Genomic DNA, 20,956 nt, shown 5'->3' with positions numbered 1-20,956 from the left:
AGTCGGCAATTAGGAAAAGTGAGGTTGGACAATGATTCGTAGGTGCTGATGGAGAAACACGTCATTGGATTTGAGCTAAAGGTGCTGACATGTATGTTTCTTATTGGATTGGGCTATTTTTGTTTGGATTTGGGCTTTTGAAGGCCAGGCCCACTTATGTGATCCGGACTCTTGAAGCAAATCTTCCGCCTCCATCTCTCGCTTTTCATCATCCTCATTTCTCCAACTCACAACGTGATTTCCATCAAGTAATCTCTCTCTCTCTCTCTCTCTCTCTATCTTGTTTTCAAAAGCCTTTGTTTGAATATTGGGGTTGTATAGTGTTCTGGAACAAAGATGCCTTCACTAAGGAGCTGCGGCTTAACCGGTTCAGCCTTGCAGTTTCCACACTCTGCTGCTTCCGGCCAGGGAAGGAGGTTTGTTTCCCCCCCTCATTTTGCATTCCTGTTTTGGGTGTGGTATTATTGTTTTCTGACTTTTTTTATACTATGTAGTATGTAGACTTGCATTTTATATATTATAGAGGTATATAGTCCATGTTCCATATTTCTATTACTAGGAGTGATTATTTTAGTAATTATAGCTTAAGCAATTCGCGATTGGTAGAGATTATTTCCTAATAAATGGTTTGCTGGAGGCATTCAGTGATAGATCTTTAGTGTATCTTGTTGGTTTTGATGCATTTTGGAAGTGCACTGCAGAAATAGAATCTCACCTTTGGTGCTATTGGTACCTTGCACAATAATTTCATAGGGAATGGTTCAAACATAGTTCTAGTTTCTGCTTGATACAAAGAGGGCTAGTAACCTTAACAAAAAACAGTCCACTGTTTATCCAATGATATCTTGAAGAATCACGTTGGTCTGTGAGAGTAATCTTTGTAGAAAATTGAAAGAGCCTGAGAACACTGCTCCAAAGGACCGCAGCCATGTGGCTGCAACACATTGTCAGGGCACCAGCTAATCATCTTATTCTTCTATCTTTGAATGGAAGACCTTTTTTCCGTTGTCTTTTTTATCCCCATTGCAAATAACCACAGCTGTGCAGGTTTTATCAAGACTTTTACTTATGCATCACAAAGTGTCAGTCTACTATTTGTTGGAACTTTTGTGTGTGACAAACAAGGCACAGATCTAGCTGCATGCTAGCTGCAGACATAAAGTTGCTCATTTTGACGTTTTTCACCTCTGTTTTATTTGGTAAAAGACTTGTTAATACAAGAAGCTAGTATTATGCTAATGCATTTCTCTTCTTTAAGTGCAGGAAAATTGGTAGATGGATTCCAACTAAAGCAGCGATTATGGCTAGTTCCCATCTCCCAATGCGCAGTCTTGAGGTTAAAAATAGGTATACTTCTGTGAGTATGTATCACTTAAGATAAGACTGTTCAAGTGTGTTTTGTAAGGAGCTTTATAGGTGATTTTTTCTCGTGCACTGGTGTTTACAGTTACTATGCATGGTGACCTTGGACCATTTAAACTTCTACTTAATTTTATTTTTTTCACATGTTGGTGATTATAATTTACGGACATGTTTAGAACCATCTATCTGTTAAGGCTCTGGGGAATCCCTTTCAAAGAGAAGCATGACATTTCAGCCTGGGGTTGTCGGTTTAACCTCATCAACAAGTTTTATTAAAACAAATATGAGGCTTTGGGTCCATAGAATTTCATTATAAAAGTAATTAGAGAAGTTTCCCAATAAATCTTTAAGAGCAAATGTATTATTTTTTTTCTGTGTTTCTCCAAATCATTTTAATGTGCAAGTTTAGAAGCATCTCCATAATGCTCTCAGTTTTATGATTGCTTTTATGTAGTTATTTCAATTAATGTGCCCCAACTGATAAATCATATACATATATTTGTGAAGGTGTGTTAGCCATTATGTATAATCGGATGCCTTTTGAGTATATGACAATCTGGAGATGAATCTACATTCTACTGACCCTTATTGTATTTTTATGCTTCATTGTTTCAGGACATCACCCGAGGTTATAAAATCACTTAGATTGATCACAGCAGTCAAGACCCCATATCTTCCTGATGGTAGATTTGACATTGAAGCTTATGATGCGCTGATGCACATGCAGATAGTTAATGGTGCTGATGGGGTGATAGTTGGTGGCACAACTGGTGAAGGACACCTTATGACCTGGGATGAACACATAATGCTCATTGGACACACTGTTAACTGCTTTGGTGGATCAATTAAGGTAATTGGTAACACTGGAAGCAACTCAACTCGAGAAGCAATGCATGCCTCCGAACAGGGATTTACTGTAGGAATGCATGCAGCACTTCACATCAATCCTTACTATGGAAAGACATCTTTGGATGGGATGGTATCTCACTTTGAGGGTGTCCTTTCCATGGGCCCCACCATTATATACAATGTGCCATCGAGGACATGCCAGGATATTCCCCCTCTGTGATCCACCGGATTGCGAAGAATGCTAACTTTGCTGGCGTCAAGGAGTGTATGGGAAATGATCGCATTAAAGAGTACACAGACAAAGGGATTGCGGTATGGAGTGGCAATGATGATCAGTGCCATGATGCAAGGTGGAATTTTGGTGCTTGTGGAGTAATAACTGTTGCTAGTAACTTAGTACCTGGATTGATGCATGAACTCATGTTTGGAGGCTGTAACACTTCACTGAATTCAAAGCTGATGCCCCTGATTGATTGGCTGTTCCGTGAGCCAAATCCAATTGGTTTGAACACAGCTTTAGCACAGCTGGGAGTTGTGAGGCCTGTTTTTCGTCTTCCTTATGTTCCTCTCCCTTTGGCCAGGAGAATCGAGTTTGTGAACATAGTGAAGGAACTCGGGCGAGAGAACTTTGTTGGAGAGAAAGACTTGCAGGTTCTCTATGATGACGACTTCAAATTAGTTGGACGTTATTAATCTCTACTATCAGGTTTCGACGGTTCTACTTCCAGCCCATGTAGTTTTTAATTTTATAGTTTACCCCTAATGTTGAATTAATTGTAGCTAAACAAACTGATCAACATTTTGTTGGAATGTTTTTGGCTATTTTAGAACTAATTAGTGGTTAGTAGTCATTTTTATAGAACTATTAGTTTTTTTTTTGGAGTGGGGAGGGAGGGGTATTATCGAAAAAAATAGTTAATTTTCTTTTTTTTTTTTTCACCCACTAGTTATTATTAGTTAGGGTATCCTAGTAGTTATTTGTGCGTCAAGATTTGCCAGTGTTGATCCATTTTGAGAGGGTGAGTGCCTGGTTATGCATTGTGTGATGAGCAGTAAGCTGTGATACTGGCTCTCGCCTCAAGTGGAATTTGTTCCTTTTTTCTTATCACTGTGAATAGGGTAATTCCAAGGGATCCCTAATTTCAACCTTGTGCAACTTCTTAATCGGTAGTGAAGTTGCATTTTTGAGCTTCATTGGCAGTGCCATAGGTGCTATGTGATAATATTCTCTTATTGTCTGTAATGAGTTAAATTGCCAGTACTGTTTGCTTCCAGAAGAGCATCAAACCAGAAGATACTTCAAACTTCATTGTGGGAAAAATAAATCTAGGAGAAACTTACCACGGGTGCATGGTTTAGGCTGTCTCTGTAGAAATATTGTTACGAACTAGTTGATTTTCATTGTTTTTCCTGTATGAGTGTTAAAGCAATTTTCAAGTACATCGGTCGGCGGGGCTTGATGGAATCCAAATATTGAAGTATGTCATATTTTGCTTTTATTTAACCATTACTTGAAATATGCCGTATGGAATCCAACTATCGAAGTATCCTTCATTCGGAAAATTGAAAAAAACGAAAAAGGAGTTCCAACGGGCAAGCTGTTCTGTACTAGTTCACGATAATATTGATACTTCACTGGCGGTAATTTGTGAATGCAGTTGAAGGTCAGTGTCTTCAACTATTTTGTACTTCTTTTTTTTTTGACAATTACGAAAAAATACAATGGGTACTGAATCTGTGATTCTGTTCCTAGACACAAGGCCTGGAGACGGGTTTCTGCATCTGCAGAGGATTTTTCGCCCCTTTTTCCACAGCCCTCTCTGATCCCTATTGCTTTGTTTGCCGTCGGTTGTCACTTGACCATCTTTAGTTTCTTCTCACTCCAAATTGATTTATTTCTATAAACCATATATTGTAATTTTCTTTGTCCAAAAAGAAAATTCTGAATAAGAATCTTGTCCCTGATGTTTTTGAATATGAACAAAGAGAAAACGAAATCAAACCGAGTGAAAGAAAGTTTGGTGAAAATTAAGATATTACTTGAGATTTTCTAAGTTATTAAAATAGATTGATCAGTCTAAAGTCTAAACTCTTATTCCCTCGCACTACGAGTGTTATTCCCACTCTTCTATTCTCCTCAAACAAATACTATCTAACGCTTAGTTATGATTGTTTATCACTAATATAAACATTTACGAACTCTACACAACATGAGAGAATTTCTTGTTCTGAAGTTCCAACATTAGAACTTGATTCTCTTGATGAAGCAATGAAGCTTTCTCCCTCAACTTTGCATTCTCTTCCATAATATTTCTGTTCTCTAAATAAAGCTTCAAGTTCTTTAGTTCCAACTCTGTTCCCATCACCATCATTTCTCCATTACACGACCTTCTTCTCCACCTGCTTCATCATTGAAAATTCATACATGAGTTAATATTTGATCAAACTAATCAAGTTTCACATCAAACTGAAGCGCCCCAAGTTATTTACAAATTTCAATGAGATTGAAAGAACTCTAGTGATTTAAAATGATCTTTCCACGTACCTTGTGAGACGGTGCACTCGGATTCTTGATTTCTTTGACACTCTGCGGCATAAAGGAAAGCTTGGGCTCACATCTAAGGCACCAATACACATTCTTTCTATTAAATGTTTACTATATATATAATTTAAAGGGAAACAGAGTAAGAAACAAGGGAAGGTGGTGAGAGTAAAGAGTGAGGTGAGAAGATGTATATATAGACGTGAGGGGATGATTATCTAATATATTCTAATGTAATGTGATTATGTGAGCGTGTGGCTTACAGTGTAATTGTTGGAAGGTAGAAAAGGAGTTAGAAGAAGAAGAGGGTAAGTTGGAAATGATGGCATGAAGACTCATGATTACTAGACACAGAACCCATCTCGATCCATGAAGAGAATAAAGAAGAATTAGACAAATGGCAATCATTTTTCCTTTCTCTTTTCTTCTCTTTAGTAATTTGGTTTCATACCAAACCATTTTTACTACCTGCTTTGGGTTGACTGCCTCTTAGGAATTTGAATTGGACTTTATTTTTACTGTCAGTTTAAGTATAAACATTCTTCTCGAATTACTGAATATAGGTATATCTAGGTAAAAACATTTGACTAATTTGGCTAATTCCAATTTCCACACACCTTATCTTATAAAACCTGCTTGTTTGTTTGTTTCTTACTTTGGGATAAAACTGTATCAGATAGCAAGAAAAATTCAATCAACTCGCAGAATATAATAATTAGTTATTACTACGCGCCTTACAGGTGACTAACCATTTTCCATGATATATCAAATAAAAAGTACGTTCTTCTTATCATATGGTCTATGAATACCTCGTGTTCCTCTGTCAAACAAGCCTGCACATCAAAGATTTTTGTGATATGGTGGAATTTCGTAGATTCCTAATTGTTGATACACTGTTGTGGAATTATAAACTACTTTTCAAGGATTATAACTATTACTCTTTACTTCTTTAAGGAGAGGCGACATGTTAATTTTAACCTGACCATGTAGTCATGTACAAGCTACCCAACATATGCAAATATTTCTGTTCATACTTCATAGCGCAGTCCTAGATGCATCCTGTGCCACGATGAGATGTACAATTGAACAGAAAGTGAGTGAAATTCAGAAACTTTATGAGCCCAACATGCATAGGACCACATACACAGTGATACAAATTTTGCCATCTAGTGTGAGTGTGTCACTTGCGTGGATCCCTTGTTAAACATTACATGAATCAAAAATCATAAACATAACGCACGAGTGAGATAGCTTCTCAAGTTTAATTAGCACAGTGGAGAAAGTGAGAAACTCCACGCTTAAAGAAACTGGCTGTCTATTCCTCTCCACATGCATCTCACGTGTAACCCACTGTCCCACTTGTGCATAGTCAATTTGATCCAAAACCAAGCCAAAGAGGAAAATGAATCTGAAATGGTGATGCCGTGCGTCTGTCATGCAAGTCAATTTGGGTTAGGTTTCTTCTTTTGTCCAATTTCTCTACATATAATCAAGTGCTTCTATTCCAACCCATGTGGTTTTGAACATCATCTTGATGATGATGATGGTATCTGTCCATCCATTTCTCATTTATGCTAGTTCTCAATCCCATGGCCCCATTTCTTCTGCCTTTATCTGGTTGGCTCCACCATTGAGTTCCTGATTTTTCTTCATGGATTGTTACTATCTTTGAAGTGGGACCATCTGACCTATTCTCTAGATTGGGGTTACTATTGTCTGTTTCTTTGAACTATGATTGCAAATCATTGAAGTGGAATATATAACCCATTAAGAGTTGCTTAGTGCAACTCCAGTACTCCACGCTAAAACAACGCGAAAATGTTATTTAATTTTACAAATTAACGATATAGCATTTAGTGAGGAGTTCTAGGAATATATGTTAAAAAATACAAACAAAATCAAAATTGTTACGGCATTTATAAGTTTTAAAGACCGATTCTTCTATAACCGGGTACAGAGATCATTGATCTATGTACCACACACACACATCTCAGATCACACACACAGGTATCGAGGCACACACACATTTCGGACTCGGATCAACGACGAGATAACACGGTTACAGAGATGATCTCTGTACCCGGTTGTAGAGATCTCGAGTCCTAAGTTTTATATTAACCTAATTTTTTGTAGATATGATTTTCTAACTATTTTAAATATTATCACAAAAATATCAAAAAAATTTAAACTTGCCAAATACACACAATTCACAATTCTTAATTTATTGAGCACATTCGATAGGATTACAAGTTTCAGATTTGAATAATTTTTTTGTGACAATGTTTAAAATAGTTATAAGATTTTTTTTTTTTTTTTTTTGCTAAATTTTTAGAAGATTATATCTACAAAAAATTAAACTAATATAAAACTTATAAATTTCGTATCGATTTTGAATTTGTTTACGTGTTTTTTTAACATATATCCCGATAACCCTTTCCATAATATTATTGTAGTGACATAGATGTGTAAACCAAAGCTAGTACATCAAAAGTTATACCCTTCTTACATGCAGGAGAACTATACAATGTCGGGCATTATGCAAATCGACCCAAACACAGTTTTGGGCCACCAACTCAAAATCAAAATTGTAGGCCACATTCTTGCCACAAAACAGTGAAGTTTCTAATTTTTTATGACAAAAGTCAAAAGCAATTACTACAATTCCGAACAATGGCTTTGGTTTTATTGTCTGTTTGCTTTGATACCTTTTTGGGCCTTTATTATTTAGGGCATGTATTAAAAAATGTTGTCTTGTTAACTTGTTTTAAAGCCACTAGCCACTATACACGTGGTACCCATATGGGTTTTATTGAGTTTTTTTTAAAAAAAAATATAAACGTTAAATTATTATTTTATCTCTCAAAAAAAACAAAAAAAAAACTGGAAATTATCAAATTGTTTCTGAGACGTACACCAAAATATTGTTACTCAACCCCCACATTTTTTTATATACTAACTAAAAGCACGTTCTTCGAACACGTCCCACCATTTTTATTTTTAAGAATTTAAAATTTAAATATTTACCGTTATGCCACCAGTTTTATTCTTTTAAAACTTTGAAAATCACATAATTACTTTATTACCATCCACTTTTTGCAAACATGTAGGGCCCATTTTTTAAAAAAATAATTTAACAAAAAGTGAAAGTACAATTCTACCCCTACAAAAGTAAAAAACACACAAAAAAAAATACAAAATGACAAAATTGCTCTTGGGACATACACCAAAACACTATTCCTCAACCCCCACATTATTCTATATAGTAAAGATTAAAGATTTATTGTTAATTTGTTAAAAAAAATAAATAAATAAATAAGAGAAATGTACAAATAAATAACTGACCCTTAATTTGTAAGTTAGTTTCAAAGCTTAAAAGTGTTGGGCCACATTCTACTACACCACATTGGGCCACCAAAATGTAAGGGCAGGCACTAAAATATATTGGGTTAAAAACTAACGTTATTTTGTTTGTGAGATTCCACATACTCCTTAATTGTTTAGGCCCTAAATAAGTACCTATTACGTGGTGTATCTAGTGTTCTAGTGCCATAGTGGAGTTTTTACTTGTACTATTGTTCTATGAAGCCTTATATGAGAGATTTCGCCAAAATAATTTCTTACAAATTGTCACATAATCATCATGTACGTGCTTTGAGCCCTTGCTACGAAGAATATGTATGTCTATGCATACATTATCATTTTTTTCGTTTCTTTTCAAGAGATATATCTGTGCAATTTACAATTTTGTTGTCTTCATGTTATACGTGAAGGAGTAGTTGCTGAATGGTTCCAAGTTGTTAAGACTTTTTGTTATTTAGTTAATAATGTCATAGTATTTAGGATTAACGTTAGTAGTTGATTCATTAAAAGTTTGTTACCACAAGACTATTATTGTGGGCTGCATTTTCGATTATTGTAGATAGGGTTTGTTGCATTGTATGACTATTTAAAAGCCAGAGTTGTTATTCAAAAATGTAGTAATTTACTAATAGAACTTCTTGTTTTCTTTTATATTCTCAACAATATGCCGTGGCGGATAGGGTTGGCAATGGGTCAGGTAAGAACTGATACCCGATCCAGTCCGAACCAATAAAAGTGGGTCTAGGACAGGTAGTTAGCATATTGGATCGGTTATGGGTTTTGAAAATCAGAACTAGACTTTTATTGGATTGGTTATGAATTAAGTATGTACCGAACTGTTATAGGCCTGATCCGATTAAATTTTTTAGTCTTATTCTTCCTAATTTCCCTCCACCATATATTTATATTACCGCAACATTGCAATATTTAAAGTTCCAAAATAAGATACGCAAAATACATATGTAATATTATGATATGTTTTTTACATAATAAAAAAATTGTTTCTATCGAAAAGAAAATCCTCCCTTACAAATTTGGATTTCAAATAATTCATCATGCCTTTTGGATTTGTATACCTTGGTTTTGTGTTTAGCAAAAAAAAAATTATTTAATATTTATATAACAATAATTACTCGGTTCACTGGGTTGAAATCGAGATTATTGGTTCGGAATGGATCGGATCTGGAATAAAACAAAAAGTTTTCGGTTCGCTTCTGGTTCTCTAACTCAAATATCCATTCGGGTCAGGTTCGTAAAAAACTCGGTTCACTGGGTTGAAATCAAGCTTATTGGTTCGGAATGGATCGGATCTGGAATAAAACAAAAAGTTTTCGGTTCGGTTCTGGTTCTCTAACTCAAATATCCATTCGGATCAGGTTCGGTTTTGGGTCTGTATTGTTGAAAAGCGGATCGATTATGGATTTTCATATATTCGGACCGATCCAATCCATTGCCAGCCCTAGTGGCGGAGCAAGAAAATTATTTTAGGGTGGGTAAGATGATTAAGAATTTGATGTGTTCCTTAAATGCACAAGTATAATGAGACGAGTTATAGTGAGAAAAAAAAAATAGTGTATTAACTGGTAAAACATTATTGGGTTTTAGTGAGGAGAAAAATGTACAATTACATATTCAAACCAAAGAATTTTATAATTTTATGGTCTTAATGGACAAAGATAAGCGTTAAATTGAGAGACTGAAACTAGAAAATATCTTGTTTCCTTCGTGAGTCCAATTCTATCTCACTGCTTAGCATGCTCATCTTGAAAAATAGAAAGTATCACAAGCCTTGTTAGCAATTCCTTAAATTATTCACGAATCAAATATTTGAAGGGTTCCATTTAATACTTCCGAATGTTTGAAAGATTCGGAATAATTTGCGATTTTTTTTCTTGAAAATTATAATATCGTTTTTGCGAATTTTTAAAAAATTCGGTTCAAATTTTTGTTAGTTGTTGGCATTAAAAAAGAATTGAATGAAAATTTAGTTGCGTTTTTGTTATTTTTTATGTATTTTATGTTTCCACTCTTACTTTAAGTCCCTCACTCTTACATTCTTAGTAATAAATTAATCCAAAAATATTATTTTTATGTTTTTTGAGTAATATTTAAATTGTTATGCTACAGTGTGTATATTTTGAAGTTTGAACTGTAATTTCAATCCAATAGCAAATAAATAAAAGTATCTGTGTGGATCGTATCGTTCAATTAGTTTCAATATTTTCGTAGCTAAATTGTTTGGATATATTTGTTATGTTGTAGAGAATAAAAACTATTATTAATATTACCAAATCTACAATGTGCAGGGCTTTCAATACATTCCCATGTGCGCATATCTAGACCGTACATACGTAATTTTTGACATTTAAGATGAGAAAATGTTTAAAGAATAAAACCGGATGAATGACTATAAAATTTGTTTACTTCTCTCGGTTCTAAGTTTCTAACTTGTTCTAAACTCGCGCTCAGTCTCCCATTATTCTCAGTTTCCTCAAATTTCAAATATTTTCTCTCTTCTCAATTTTTCATCAAACTATCTGTGTAGTCTGTACTCTGGAGTGACATACCGAAGTACAAAAAGGTGCTTTATATGTATTAAATATGAAGTGAGAAAATAAATCAAGTGATCTGCTTTGATCAGTTGGTCAATGGTCAATAGTCAGGGTCAGCTTGCTCTTATTAGCGTTGAAGGACGACTAATGATTGTCCAAAGACCAAAATTGTCTTTCTCCAGTCTTTTTTTTTATTGGATAAACCACTCTTGTATTCACGAACTGTTCCAAAGATTCCAGTAACAACAATTTAACCAAAAGAAAATACCTGAGTTAAAGTTAAAGCAAATAAATAACGATAAACCCATATGAGCAAATCCCAACAACTTCTCTTTCTATTGGCCACTCGTAACTATGGAGTTATTAATGTGCATTCACCAATCTACTGCTATTTCAAAATTTTCAAAACACGTATCACTATCCCGCATCCTCCAAAAAAACCCAAAAGTCAGTAACCAAGCCTTGATCTTGTGCTACGAGAATGTAAATGAATAGGCCATGACCTGAAACGTTGGACATTTTGGATCTTGCGATATAAGAAGTCAAGAACAAACGCGGATTTTGTTTTCTATTTTATTGTTGTTTTCTCCCAGTTTAAGGTTACTGGGCTTGTAGATATGTTCTTTTTTCCGGTACCAGGTTATTAGAATTTAGAACATGGTTTGGTATATTACCGACCCAATCTACTTGAGATCGATGACCCAAAAAAAGATTATTATGTAACATATTGTCAAAGTCACAGATCTAACCATTGTTTAAAAAAACGTCACAGGTCTAACATTGCAACTCTAATTATACATGAAGACTCTTTGGCGGTAATGTGAGAGATGAAAACAGTTGTATCGTGGCGACCAAATTGTTGCTTTGGAAGCAAAAACCAGAAAATCGTCTCCAAGTGTTAAAAATCTGGTAGCAAACAATTGTTGGTCGAAAATTTGATCGTAAAATTGCGGCCAAATTTGCGGAAACAGCACGAACTGCCACTCAATCCGTCGCGCCGCCACTTCAATTGCGGCTTTAAGTTTTTGCTGACTTTCCAAACAGTTTGCGCACAACTGAGTACTATATACCACTTCAATTGTCGCTACACTCTAACTGGCGCGTGTAGAGCCCCCTGTTCATATGCGACAAGTATTTGCTACCTTTAGAGATGGAACTGTTTTGCTACAACGATTTACAATTTGGTAAACTTGAACACATACAAAATTTGTCAAATTGCTTCCACCACGTAGCGATACTCTAAAACGTTGATACATACATACTAATCCACCACATACTATACCTGCTCAGTGTAATAGATGTCGAGAGAGAAAAGGAAACGTGATTGAACTGGTGGACCCCAATTGGCGCATGTGTCCGTACAGAAACATGGTCCAGGCGCCCATGCAATGGCTTTAATTTTTAAGAAGATGGGCATGTCGTAATTTCTTTATTTTAGTAGTTCCACATCAGCCCGTGGAATAATAGTCACACATTGCTCACATATTTGGGCATGAACTAGTAGATAAGTTTTTGAATGCCGGCTCTGAATTTTAGGGGCTCTAGGCGAGCTTCCTTAAAGAGGCCTATATTATTATAAAAAATAGATCTTTTACACAAGAGTTCGTGCACCCAATGTTTAAGTTAACTACTGTAATTACCCGACTGGACCAGACTACCTTTGGTTGTAGCCTATTGGGTAGGCATTAGCCTATTAAGTTCTAGTTGGGTGGGAGCCTAAATTTTAATCAAAATATTGGGGCTCTAGGCGGCTGCCTAATTAGCCTGCCCCCAGAGCGGGCCCTGTGGAACACCCTCACTTGATAAGCCGGCCGTTTTCCAAGTGAGTTCTACCCATTGATTTATTGACAGTAATTTCTTTATTTGACCCCCTACCCAAAGTCCCAAACTAGCTAGTTAGTTTGATTAGTTTCACCTTTGTTTTAAACTTAGCTACCAATGTGGTCAAGTGGTCCAGTATAACTGAAACTTGGTCTTCTGTTCTTTCTTAGCTGATCACCTAGCCTTCACATTTTAATTGATGTCTCATCATGCTTCCTTTGAAGTTTGAACATAGAAAGTTCAGAGTCAATCTTATATTTGAAGGCCTATTGAGTCCATCACCTTTAATTTTCTCCCCACTTGATGATGATATATACCTATACCTATTCAATGACCACATACAAAGATAAATGGGAAAATGGATGAATTCCATTTCACAGCTCATCATGCCCTTTTGAACGTGAATGGTTGATCGAGCCATTTGAGGGATGTAGAAGACTAGGACCACTTAATCAGTAGTACTCATTCACTTCTACTACTATTACTACTATTACTCCTTGTTCTTCTACTACTTATTGTGGTTTTATGTAGTAGTCAACTATGAAATGAACTCTCCCTTCACCCCTTCTCTCTATGCTCAAGTGTTTGTTTTGTTTTTTTCTTTACATCTTCTAATGTGTTTGGGTATTGCCGTGTTGTACACTATATTATATATATATATATAGACTTAATTCATGAGGTGAATCCATTGATGTAATCATGATATATGGCTAGACTTAATAATAATACTCCATATATACATTTTGTGGTCGACGTACATCATCATCATCTATCCGCTATTTCGCTGCTGAAATTCTAAAAATAATAATGTCTATTAATTATTGCCATATAAGACTGGTAAACTTCTCAGTCACGTACCTTCACTACTGATGCGATCGTGGCTGTTGCCATCAGAATCATCATTGGAAAATAACATTGTTCGTAACCTATGTACCTATGTCTGTTTTTATCTTGATTGGCATTCGCAATTATGCATCAATGCGCATGTCTTTCTTTCATTGCAAATTGCGAAGGACACTTGGATCGCAATCCGTTTGTGATATTAGGCTGGCTTGGGCTGGGTCCATGTCAAAAAATTCACTTGGAAGTCCAGCAAGCAGCCCATAACTAGCTGTTAGCTTAAGTGTTGGGCCGTATAATGTAAAAACTGTGTGGGCCGGGCTTCAATTTATGACCCATGGCCTTCTAAATTTTTGCTCTTTCACTATTCAGAGTTCGGACAAGAACGAAGTGAGTTGTGTCCTCGTTTTCATTCCTTCCAATGACATGTTGACAACAACCTCTTCAATTCCTCCTCCTCTAAACAACCTCTAAACGCGAAAACCAACACCCCAACACGTGCGCTATCGCTCTTAGCTAGAATTCTTAAGTTGGGACTTTTTCCAGATGATTACTCATTTCCATCTCTACTAAAGGCTTGTGCTAACGCGAAAGCGTTAGAAGAATGGAAACAGTTGCATTCTTTTGCTATTAAGTTAGGACTTATGGACAGTGTTTATATACAGTCTACACTTGTTAACTTGTATACTGAGTGTCTTGTTATTTATGTTAGAAAATACATATGGTGGTTAGCTTGTTAGGTTAAAGGGATTGAATGTGTAGAAGAAGAAGAAGAAAGGATGGATGCACAAGAAGAAGGTAGGGTTTAGAGTATATTTACCCTAACCTACAATACATATATTTATACTAGAGATGAAATAACCTAAATAGCAACAAACTAAATAAGGTACGGTCTCACACTTATAGAATGTGTGAGACCGACACTACATACTTCAACACCACCCTTCAAGCTGGAGCATAGATATCGCTCATGCCCAGCTTGTTACCAATATAACTCAGAACTGGACGAATCACTGGTTTGGTGAAGATATCAGCTAACTAATCTCGAGAAGCCACATAAGGAGTACTTATCTCTTTTGTTTCAACCTTATGTCTGACATAATGACAATCTACCTCTATGTGCTTAGTTCTCTCATGAAATCTTGGATTAGAAGCGATATGAATGGTGCACTTTGATTGTCACAATGAAGAGGGATCGGTAGAATGTACCTCGAAACCTAACTCATGTAGCAGATTACTTAATCCACATTAACTCACTGTCCCCTCGAGCCATAGCTCTATACTCGACCTCGCACTAGACTTTGACCACGGTTTGTTTGCTTTTTACTCTTCCATGTCACCAAATTTCCACAAAAGAAAGTACAATACCGATTGGTGGAACGTCTATCCTAAACCGATCCCGCATAATTAACATCCGAATATCCAACAACATCAAAATTTCCATTAGAGCGATAGACCAATCCACGACCGGAGAACCTTTCAAATATCTCGAATCTGAATAAGCGCACGGTAGTGAGGAATCCGTGGTGCATGCATATCTTGAGATACTACAATCGACCGCAAAAGATATCGGGGCAAGTAATAGTAGCATAGATCGACTTTCCCACCAATCTACGGTATCCCCAATATCGGCATACATCTTTCCAACATCCGATTGGAGTTTGTCGTTCGAATCCATAGGAGTCTCTCTTTGGCGAAAGCTCTAAATTACCGTCTCACCGAAAGCGGGTCTAATACATACTTTTCTCGCGTGAGAGATGAATTTCACCCAGGGGAAACGGTAACTTCAATGCCTAAGAAATACTTGAGTTCTCTTAGATCTTTGGTCAGGAGGCGCCTTGAGAGATTGACTTTAAGTCGATCAATACCCTGTTTGTCGGACCCTGTGACAATGATATCATCAACATACACAACTAAGACAATAATCCCTTGCTTGGTCTTTCGGTAAAACACGGAATAATCATATTCACACCTAGTCATTCTATTAGCCATTAAAACCTGACTAAACTTCGCAAACCAAGCTCTAGGAAACTGCTTGAGCCCATAAAGAGACTTCTTTAATCGACAGACTTTCCCCCCTTGAGCAACAAAACCAGGAGGTTGAAGCATATAAATTTCCTCCAGAAGATCGCCATGTAAAAAGGCATTCTTAACATCCAACTGAAATAGAGGCCAGTGATGATGAACGGCAAGAGAAATCACAATATGCACAGAGGCGAGCTTTGCAACCGGAGAAATCGTCTCAGAGTAATCAATACCATATGTCTGGGTAAAGCCTTTTGCAACCAGATGAGCCTTTAAACGAGAAATAGTACCATCCGGATTATGCTTAATAGTGAAAACCCACTTACAAGCAACTGCTTTCTTCCCAGAAAGAAGATCTGTAAGAACCCAAGTGTCATTAGAATACAAGGCACTCAACTCCTCGTCCATTGCTTGCTTCCAGCCAGGATGAGATAGAGCATCCTTGTAGTTAGACGGGACAGAGACAGACAACAAGGACGTAGCAAAAGACTTGACAGATGGTGGTAAATGATCAGTGGAAACATACTTAGAAATATAATACTGAGCATACTTACTAGGAAGACGCATACTGGCAGGTGGACGTTCAAGTTTTCGGAGTGCAATCGGAACATCAAGGTCAGATGGAAATTTAGGGGTGGGCAATGGGACGGGTCGGGCGAGCCTGACCCTAAACATTTAAAGCCCTTCAAATATTAGGGCCGGGTCGGCCTGGCCCTAAAGTCAGCATAGGGTCGGGTCGGGCCGGGTCACAAGTCTAAACCTCAAGCCCTTACCCTACCCTAAGCCCTCTTTAAAGGCTTTAGGGTCGGGCTTTTAGGGTGGCCTATATATATATATATTTTTTTACTACATCGGTTTTAAAACTCATTTATATTACAAAATGTACAATAATCTACAAACTCAAAGTCCAACCAATCTAGTAATAATCCTCGTATAAGTCCAAAAATTTAAAATGCACATCCACAATCTAATGAATCAAGTACATCGAGAGTTCGAATTTGTTCTTCCTTGTACTCAAACCTCACTAAAATTACATTTTAAATTGAAATACATAGACAAATAATTATATTATCATTTTAAAGGAAGAAGTAATAGATATAAAGAAGAAACATAATAGTTTTGGTTAAAAGGGTCATGGAAGTTGTTAAACTATTTGTAATATCATAAATTATTTCTATAATAGATTCAAACAAATATAATATTACCTTTCTTCTAATTTAAAAGTGATTCAAGCTTTGTATATGGAAATGAAAATATTGGCTTTTGAACAAGTGATGGAGAAAGGTTTGAGATTACAAATGTCATTTTTCCGACAAAGGTTGTTTTTGGTTTCTATGTTACAAATGTCCGCTCAGTATTTTGCTTTTTAATGGTGTGGAAGGAAATCTTTAGTTTTAGACTTGGCTTGGATGTGAATAAAAATATAATTTATAAGAAATAAGTGAGAAAAGAAATTGAGAATAATAAGTTATGGACTTTGACTTGATGATCAAAGGAATAAAGTCTTATTTTTTATTAGGCTAGTGCTCATTGTTCTTTATGGCTGTTAAGTTGACAAGTTTTTGTTATATAAGACAAGTTATTGAAAGTACCCTTGGGTGTAAGTGATAAATTACAAAGGACAATGTTATTTTAATTGAAAATATTTAACAAAGAGTTGGACAATTATAGTATGTGTATTTATAGTGAAAGTGTGAAACAGGGCCGGTTAGGGCTTGGTTAGGGTCGGGCCTATGTTTTAGAATCTTAGCCCTAGCCCTACCCTAGAAGGCATTAGGGCCGGGCCGGGCCGGCCCTAAACTCTGTGAGGGCTTTAGTTGTGAGGGCTTTATAGGGCTTAGGGTCGGGTCGGTCAGGGCCGGGTTAGGGTCGTTAGGGCCAAATTCCCACCCCTAGATGGAATGGCAATGGGATCCACAGATATAGTGGGAAGAGGTGAGGGCAGCAGAGCAGTTGAACTTTCGGCCTCAAACTCTGGAATGGCAAAGAGTCTTTGAAGCGGCGCCCGGCTCCCCGGAAGGCTATCAAGCATTGCAGTCGCTTCGATCGCCTAGAACTCGACCATCAAGGGAGCGCAGGTCGCGCTCTAGAAGGCTATCAATGGGCGCATGTAGCGCTCCTTCTTCACTCGCTCCCTCATTTTCACCAAGATCATATCCAGTACCACCAGATGGCATAACACAATCCTCAAATGGTTCAGAGGACATCTTCCTTTCGAAGAGTAAAACAGGACATCTTCAAAAAATGTAACATCAGCACAGACAAATGATTTGGGCAGATGAGGACTATAACACTTGTACCCTTTCTGTGTACGTGAATACCTAAGGAAAACACACTTAATAGCACGAGAGTCTAACTTATCATGACCTGGCTTAAGATTATGAACAAAGCAGACACAACCAAAAATCCGAGGGGGAAGATAGAAAGAAGATTGACCAGGAAAAAAAACAGAGTGTGGTGTTTTGTCTCCTAATACTGAAGAGGGCATACGATTAATCAAGTATGTGGCAGTAAGGACTGCCTCTGCCCAATAAAACTTTGGGAGATTTGTTTGAAAAATTAAGCATCGGGCGACTTCAAGAATGGGTCTGTTCTTTCTCTCAGCAACCCCATTTTGTTGAGGTGTATCAACACAGGAGGTTTGATGTGTAATGTCATGGTCATCTAAAAAACTCTGGAATATTATAGAGGTATAGTCTTTGGCATTATTAGTTCGAAAAACATGCATGTGTGCGAGAAATACCCGATTAGTAATCTCAAAGATAGAATTTTTGAAAACAAAAGAATACTTGAGAACGATTTTCCATAATATAGACCCAACAAACACGAGAAAAATCATCTATAAATGTAATAAAATACTTGGCTCCAAAAAGGCCAGTGGTTCTACAAGGACCCCAGACATTTGAATGGACTAACTGAAAAGGAGCACTAGAACACTTATTTAACCTATTTTTGTAAGTAGCACGACAATGTTTAGCTAACTCACAAACCTCACAACCTAAAGACTGAATACTAGAAGAAATACTGGGAACTAAACTTCGCAAACTAGCAAGAGGAAGATGACCAAGACACCTATGCCACTGAACAGGAGAGACTGAGACTGTAAGAGCCTGCTTCTGGTGAGAGTGCCCATAATCATCTTGAAAGTAATAGATGCCCCCGTGCTCATACCCCCCACCAACTAGTGTCTTTGTCTGTAGATCCTGAAACACAACATGAGTGGAAGAAAACATGACATTACAGTGAAGAGATTGGGTGAGACGATGAACAGACAATAGATTAAAGGGGAAATTTCGAATAAGCAAGACTGAGACAAGTGATATATTATGAGTTAACTGAATAGTACCCCAACCAAGAATACTAGCCTTAGCCCTATTTGCTAATGTGACATATGATGGTGTGTGAGTATACGCAAGACTAGAAAACAACTGGGGATTACCTGTCATATGATCAGAAGCTCCTGAGTCAATAACTCAAGAGTTGTTACCACTTGTATGAAGACATGTTTTACCTAAATCGGCTAGGGGTCATGATGGGGTAGTCGGACAAACTCGATGAACTAGGAATAGCTTGTATCCGCTTCATCGGTGCAAAGTCTTCTTGAACTTCGTTGAAAATCAGTCACTTTCTGATCAACTACTGTGGCATTGTTGGCTTTGTGCAAAGGTGGGCGTCCTGTTATATCCCAACAAAAATCAGCACTATGATTTGTGCGCCCACAATGCTCACAAGGCTCAAAACTGCCAATACTACGACCACGGCCACTCCCTTGGGTACGACCACCCCCACGGCCACGACCCCCTCTACCTCCTTTACTGTCATTACCACGACCAGAAGAGGGGTTGTTATTACTGCTTGGAGGGATCAATAAAGCCGCATCTTGTCATTGTGCCTTGGAGGAGGTGCGATATCTGAGACAAAGCGAGTAAGCCTCGCATTGAGTAGGGAGCTTATATTCAGCTTGAACTTGGGCTTTCACATTAGCAAACTCGGGACGTAGCCCAGATAGGAATTTGGAGACTCGAAATTCCTCTCTTTGTTTCTTCAATTGATTTATGTCTGTAGTAAGTGGGTGATATATATTCAGTTCTTCCCACTTGCTACGAAGAGAATTGTAATATTCAGAGATAGACATATCTCCTTGAGTGAGATCAAAGATGTTCTCATACAACTTAAAGATACGAGAAGTATTATGAGATTGAGAGTATGATTCTTGTAGATACTCCCAAATCTCTTTCAAGGTTTTAAAAAACCGCACAGTATTACAAACATCTTTTTCCATAGTATTCCACAGGAAATTCTTAACCAAGGCGTCATCTTTTGTCCAGGTTGTCTTTCCTTTATCATCTGGGGGATCTGTTAGATGATTTTCCTTACCTTTTCCAGTTCGATAAACAGTAATTGCCTCTGCCCATTGAAGGTAATTGCCCTCCAATTTGACAGAGGTCATACCAACAGAGAAAACAGACGTATTACCGAATTCATCGAATTTTGGAACAATATCAGTCATTATAAAGAGAAGAAAAACTCACTTGATGAAAAAGAATACGAAACTGCAAGACAGACGTCTCCTCTTTATCAATACCGAGAGATTGCGGAAACGAAACAATACTAAGACACCAACTAATACTAAAACTGGAACCTTGAAACAAAATCGGCTTCGATACCATGTTATTTATGTTAGGAGATACATATGGTGGTTAGCTTGTTAGGTTAAAGGGATTGAGTATGTAGAAGAAGAAGAAAAAAAATGGAGTCACAAGAAGAAGGTAGGGTTTAGAGTATATTTACCCTAACCTACAATACATATATTTATACTAGAGATGGAATAACCTAAATAGCAACAAGCTAAATAAGGTACGGTCTCACACTTATAAAATGTGTGAGACCGACACTACATACTTCAACATGTCTCAATGTTAGTTCGGGGCGTAGAGTTTTTGATAAGATATTGGACCCGTGTGTTGTTACTTATAACGCGATGATTGTTGGCTATGTTAGGAATAGTTTTCCTAATGAGGCGTTGGCATTGTTTCGAGAATTGCAGTCGAGTGATCATATTAGCCGACGAATGTTACAATGTTGAGTGTTTTGTCGACTTGTGCTTCTTTAGGAGCTTTGGATTTAGGGAAGTGGATACATGAGTTTGTAAAGAACAATGGTTTTGATGAGTTTGTGAAGGTGAACACTGCTTTGATAGACGTGTATGGGAAATTAAATGTGGTAGTTTGGAAGATGCTGTATGTGTTTTGGAGATACACACGCTTGGTCTGCTATGATAGTTGCGTATGCAATTCATGGACATAGTGATAAGGCTATATTACTGTTTGAGGAGATGAAACAAGCGAGAATTTGACAGGATGATATTACATTTCTAGGTATTTTGTATGCGTGTAGTCATACAGGGAAGGTGGATGAAGGTTATGAATATTTTTATTGTACGAGAGATGGCTATGGGATTGCTCCTAGCATCAAGCATTATGGATGTATGGTGGATTTGTTGGGTCGAGTGGGGCGCTTAGTTGAGGCTTATAAATTCATCGAGGGTCTGCCAATTAACCCAACTACCCTACTATGGTGGACCTTGTCTTTATATATATACTAG

General features: G+C 37.1%; 2 protein-coding genes and 1 pseudogene across 2 annotated transcripts; 2 read left to right on the top strand and 1 right to left on the bottom strand.

Annotated features, from left to right (window-relative positions):
- The first annotated feature begins 105 nt into the window (after positions 1–105).
- On the top strand, positions 106–3,055 carry LOC147514145 (4-hydroxy-tetrahydrodipicolinate synthase, chloroplastic-like). The gene is given in 5 exon segments (XM_086597555.1): positions 106–248; positions 322–416; positions 1,264–1,347; positions 1,978–2,423; positions 2,426–3,055. Coding segments are annotated over 4 exon segments (1,089 nt in total). The 5' UTR covers positions 106–248; positions 322–336; the 3' UTR covers positions 2,905–3,055.
- A 16,179-nt stretch (positions 3,056–19,234) lies between these two features.
- On the bottom strand, positions 19,235–19,861 carry LOC147514144 (uncharacterized). The gene has a single exon (XM_086598997.1). It carries the CDS (start codon positions 19,859–19,861, stop codon positions 19,235–19,237), a length of 627 nt encoding a protein of 208 aa, XP_086455123.1.
- Positions 19,862–20,044: 183 nt separating this feature from the next.
- Positions 20,045–20,956, top strand: LOC147514143 (pentatricopeptide repeat-containing protein At2g02980, chloroplastic pseudogene; annotated as a pseudogene).

The sequence above is a fragment of the Coptis chinensis genome, chromosome 3 (genome assembly GCF_015680905.1).
Source record: "Coptis chinensis isolate HL-2020 chromosome 3, ASM1568090v1, whole genome shotgun sequence".
Taxonomy (NCBI): domain Eukaryota; kingdom Viridiplantae; phylum Streptophyta; class Magnoliopsida; order Ranunculales; family Ranunculaceae; genus Coptis; species Coptis chinensis.
The sequence above is the reverse complement of the archived record's forward strand: the minus strand, read 5'-3'. Positions and strand labels throughout refer to the sequence as shown.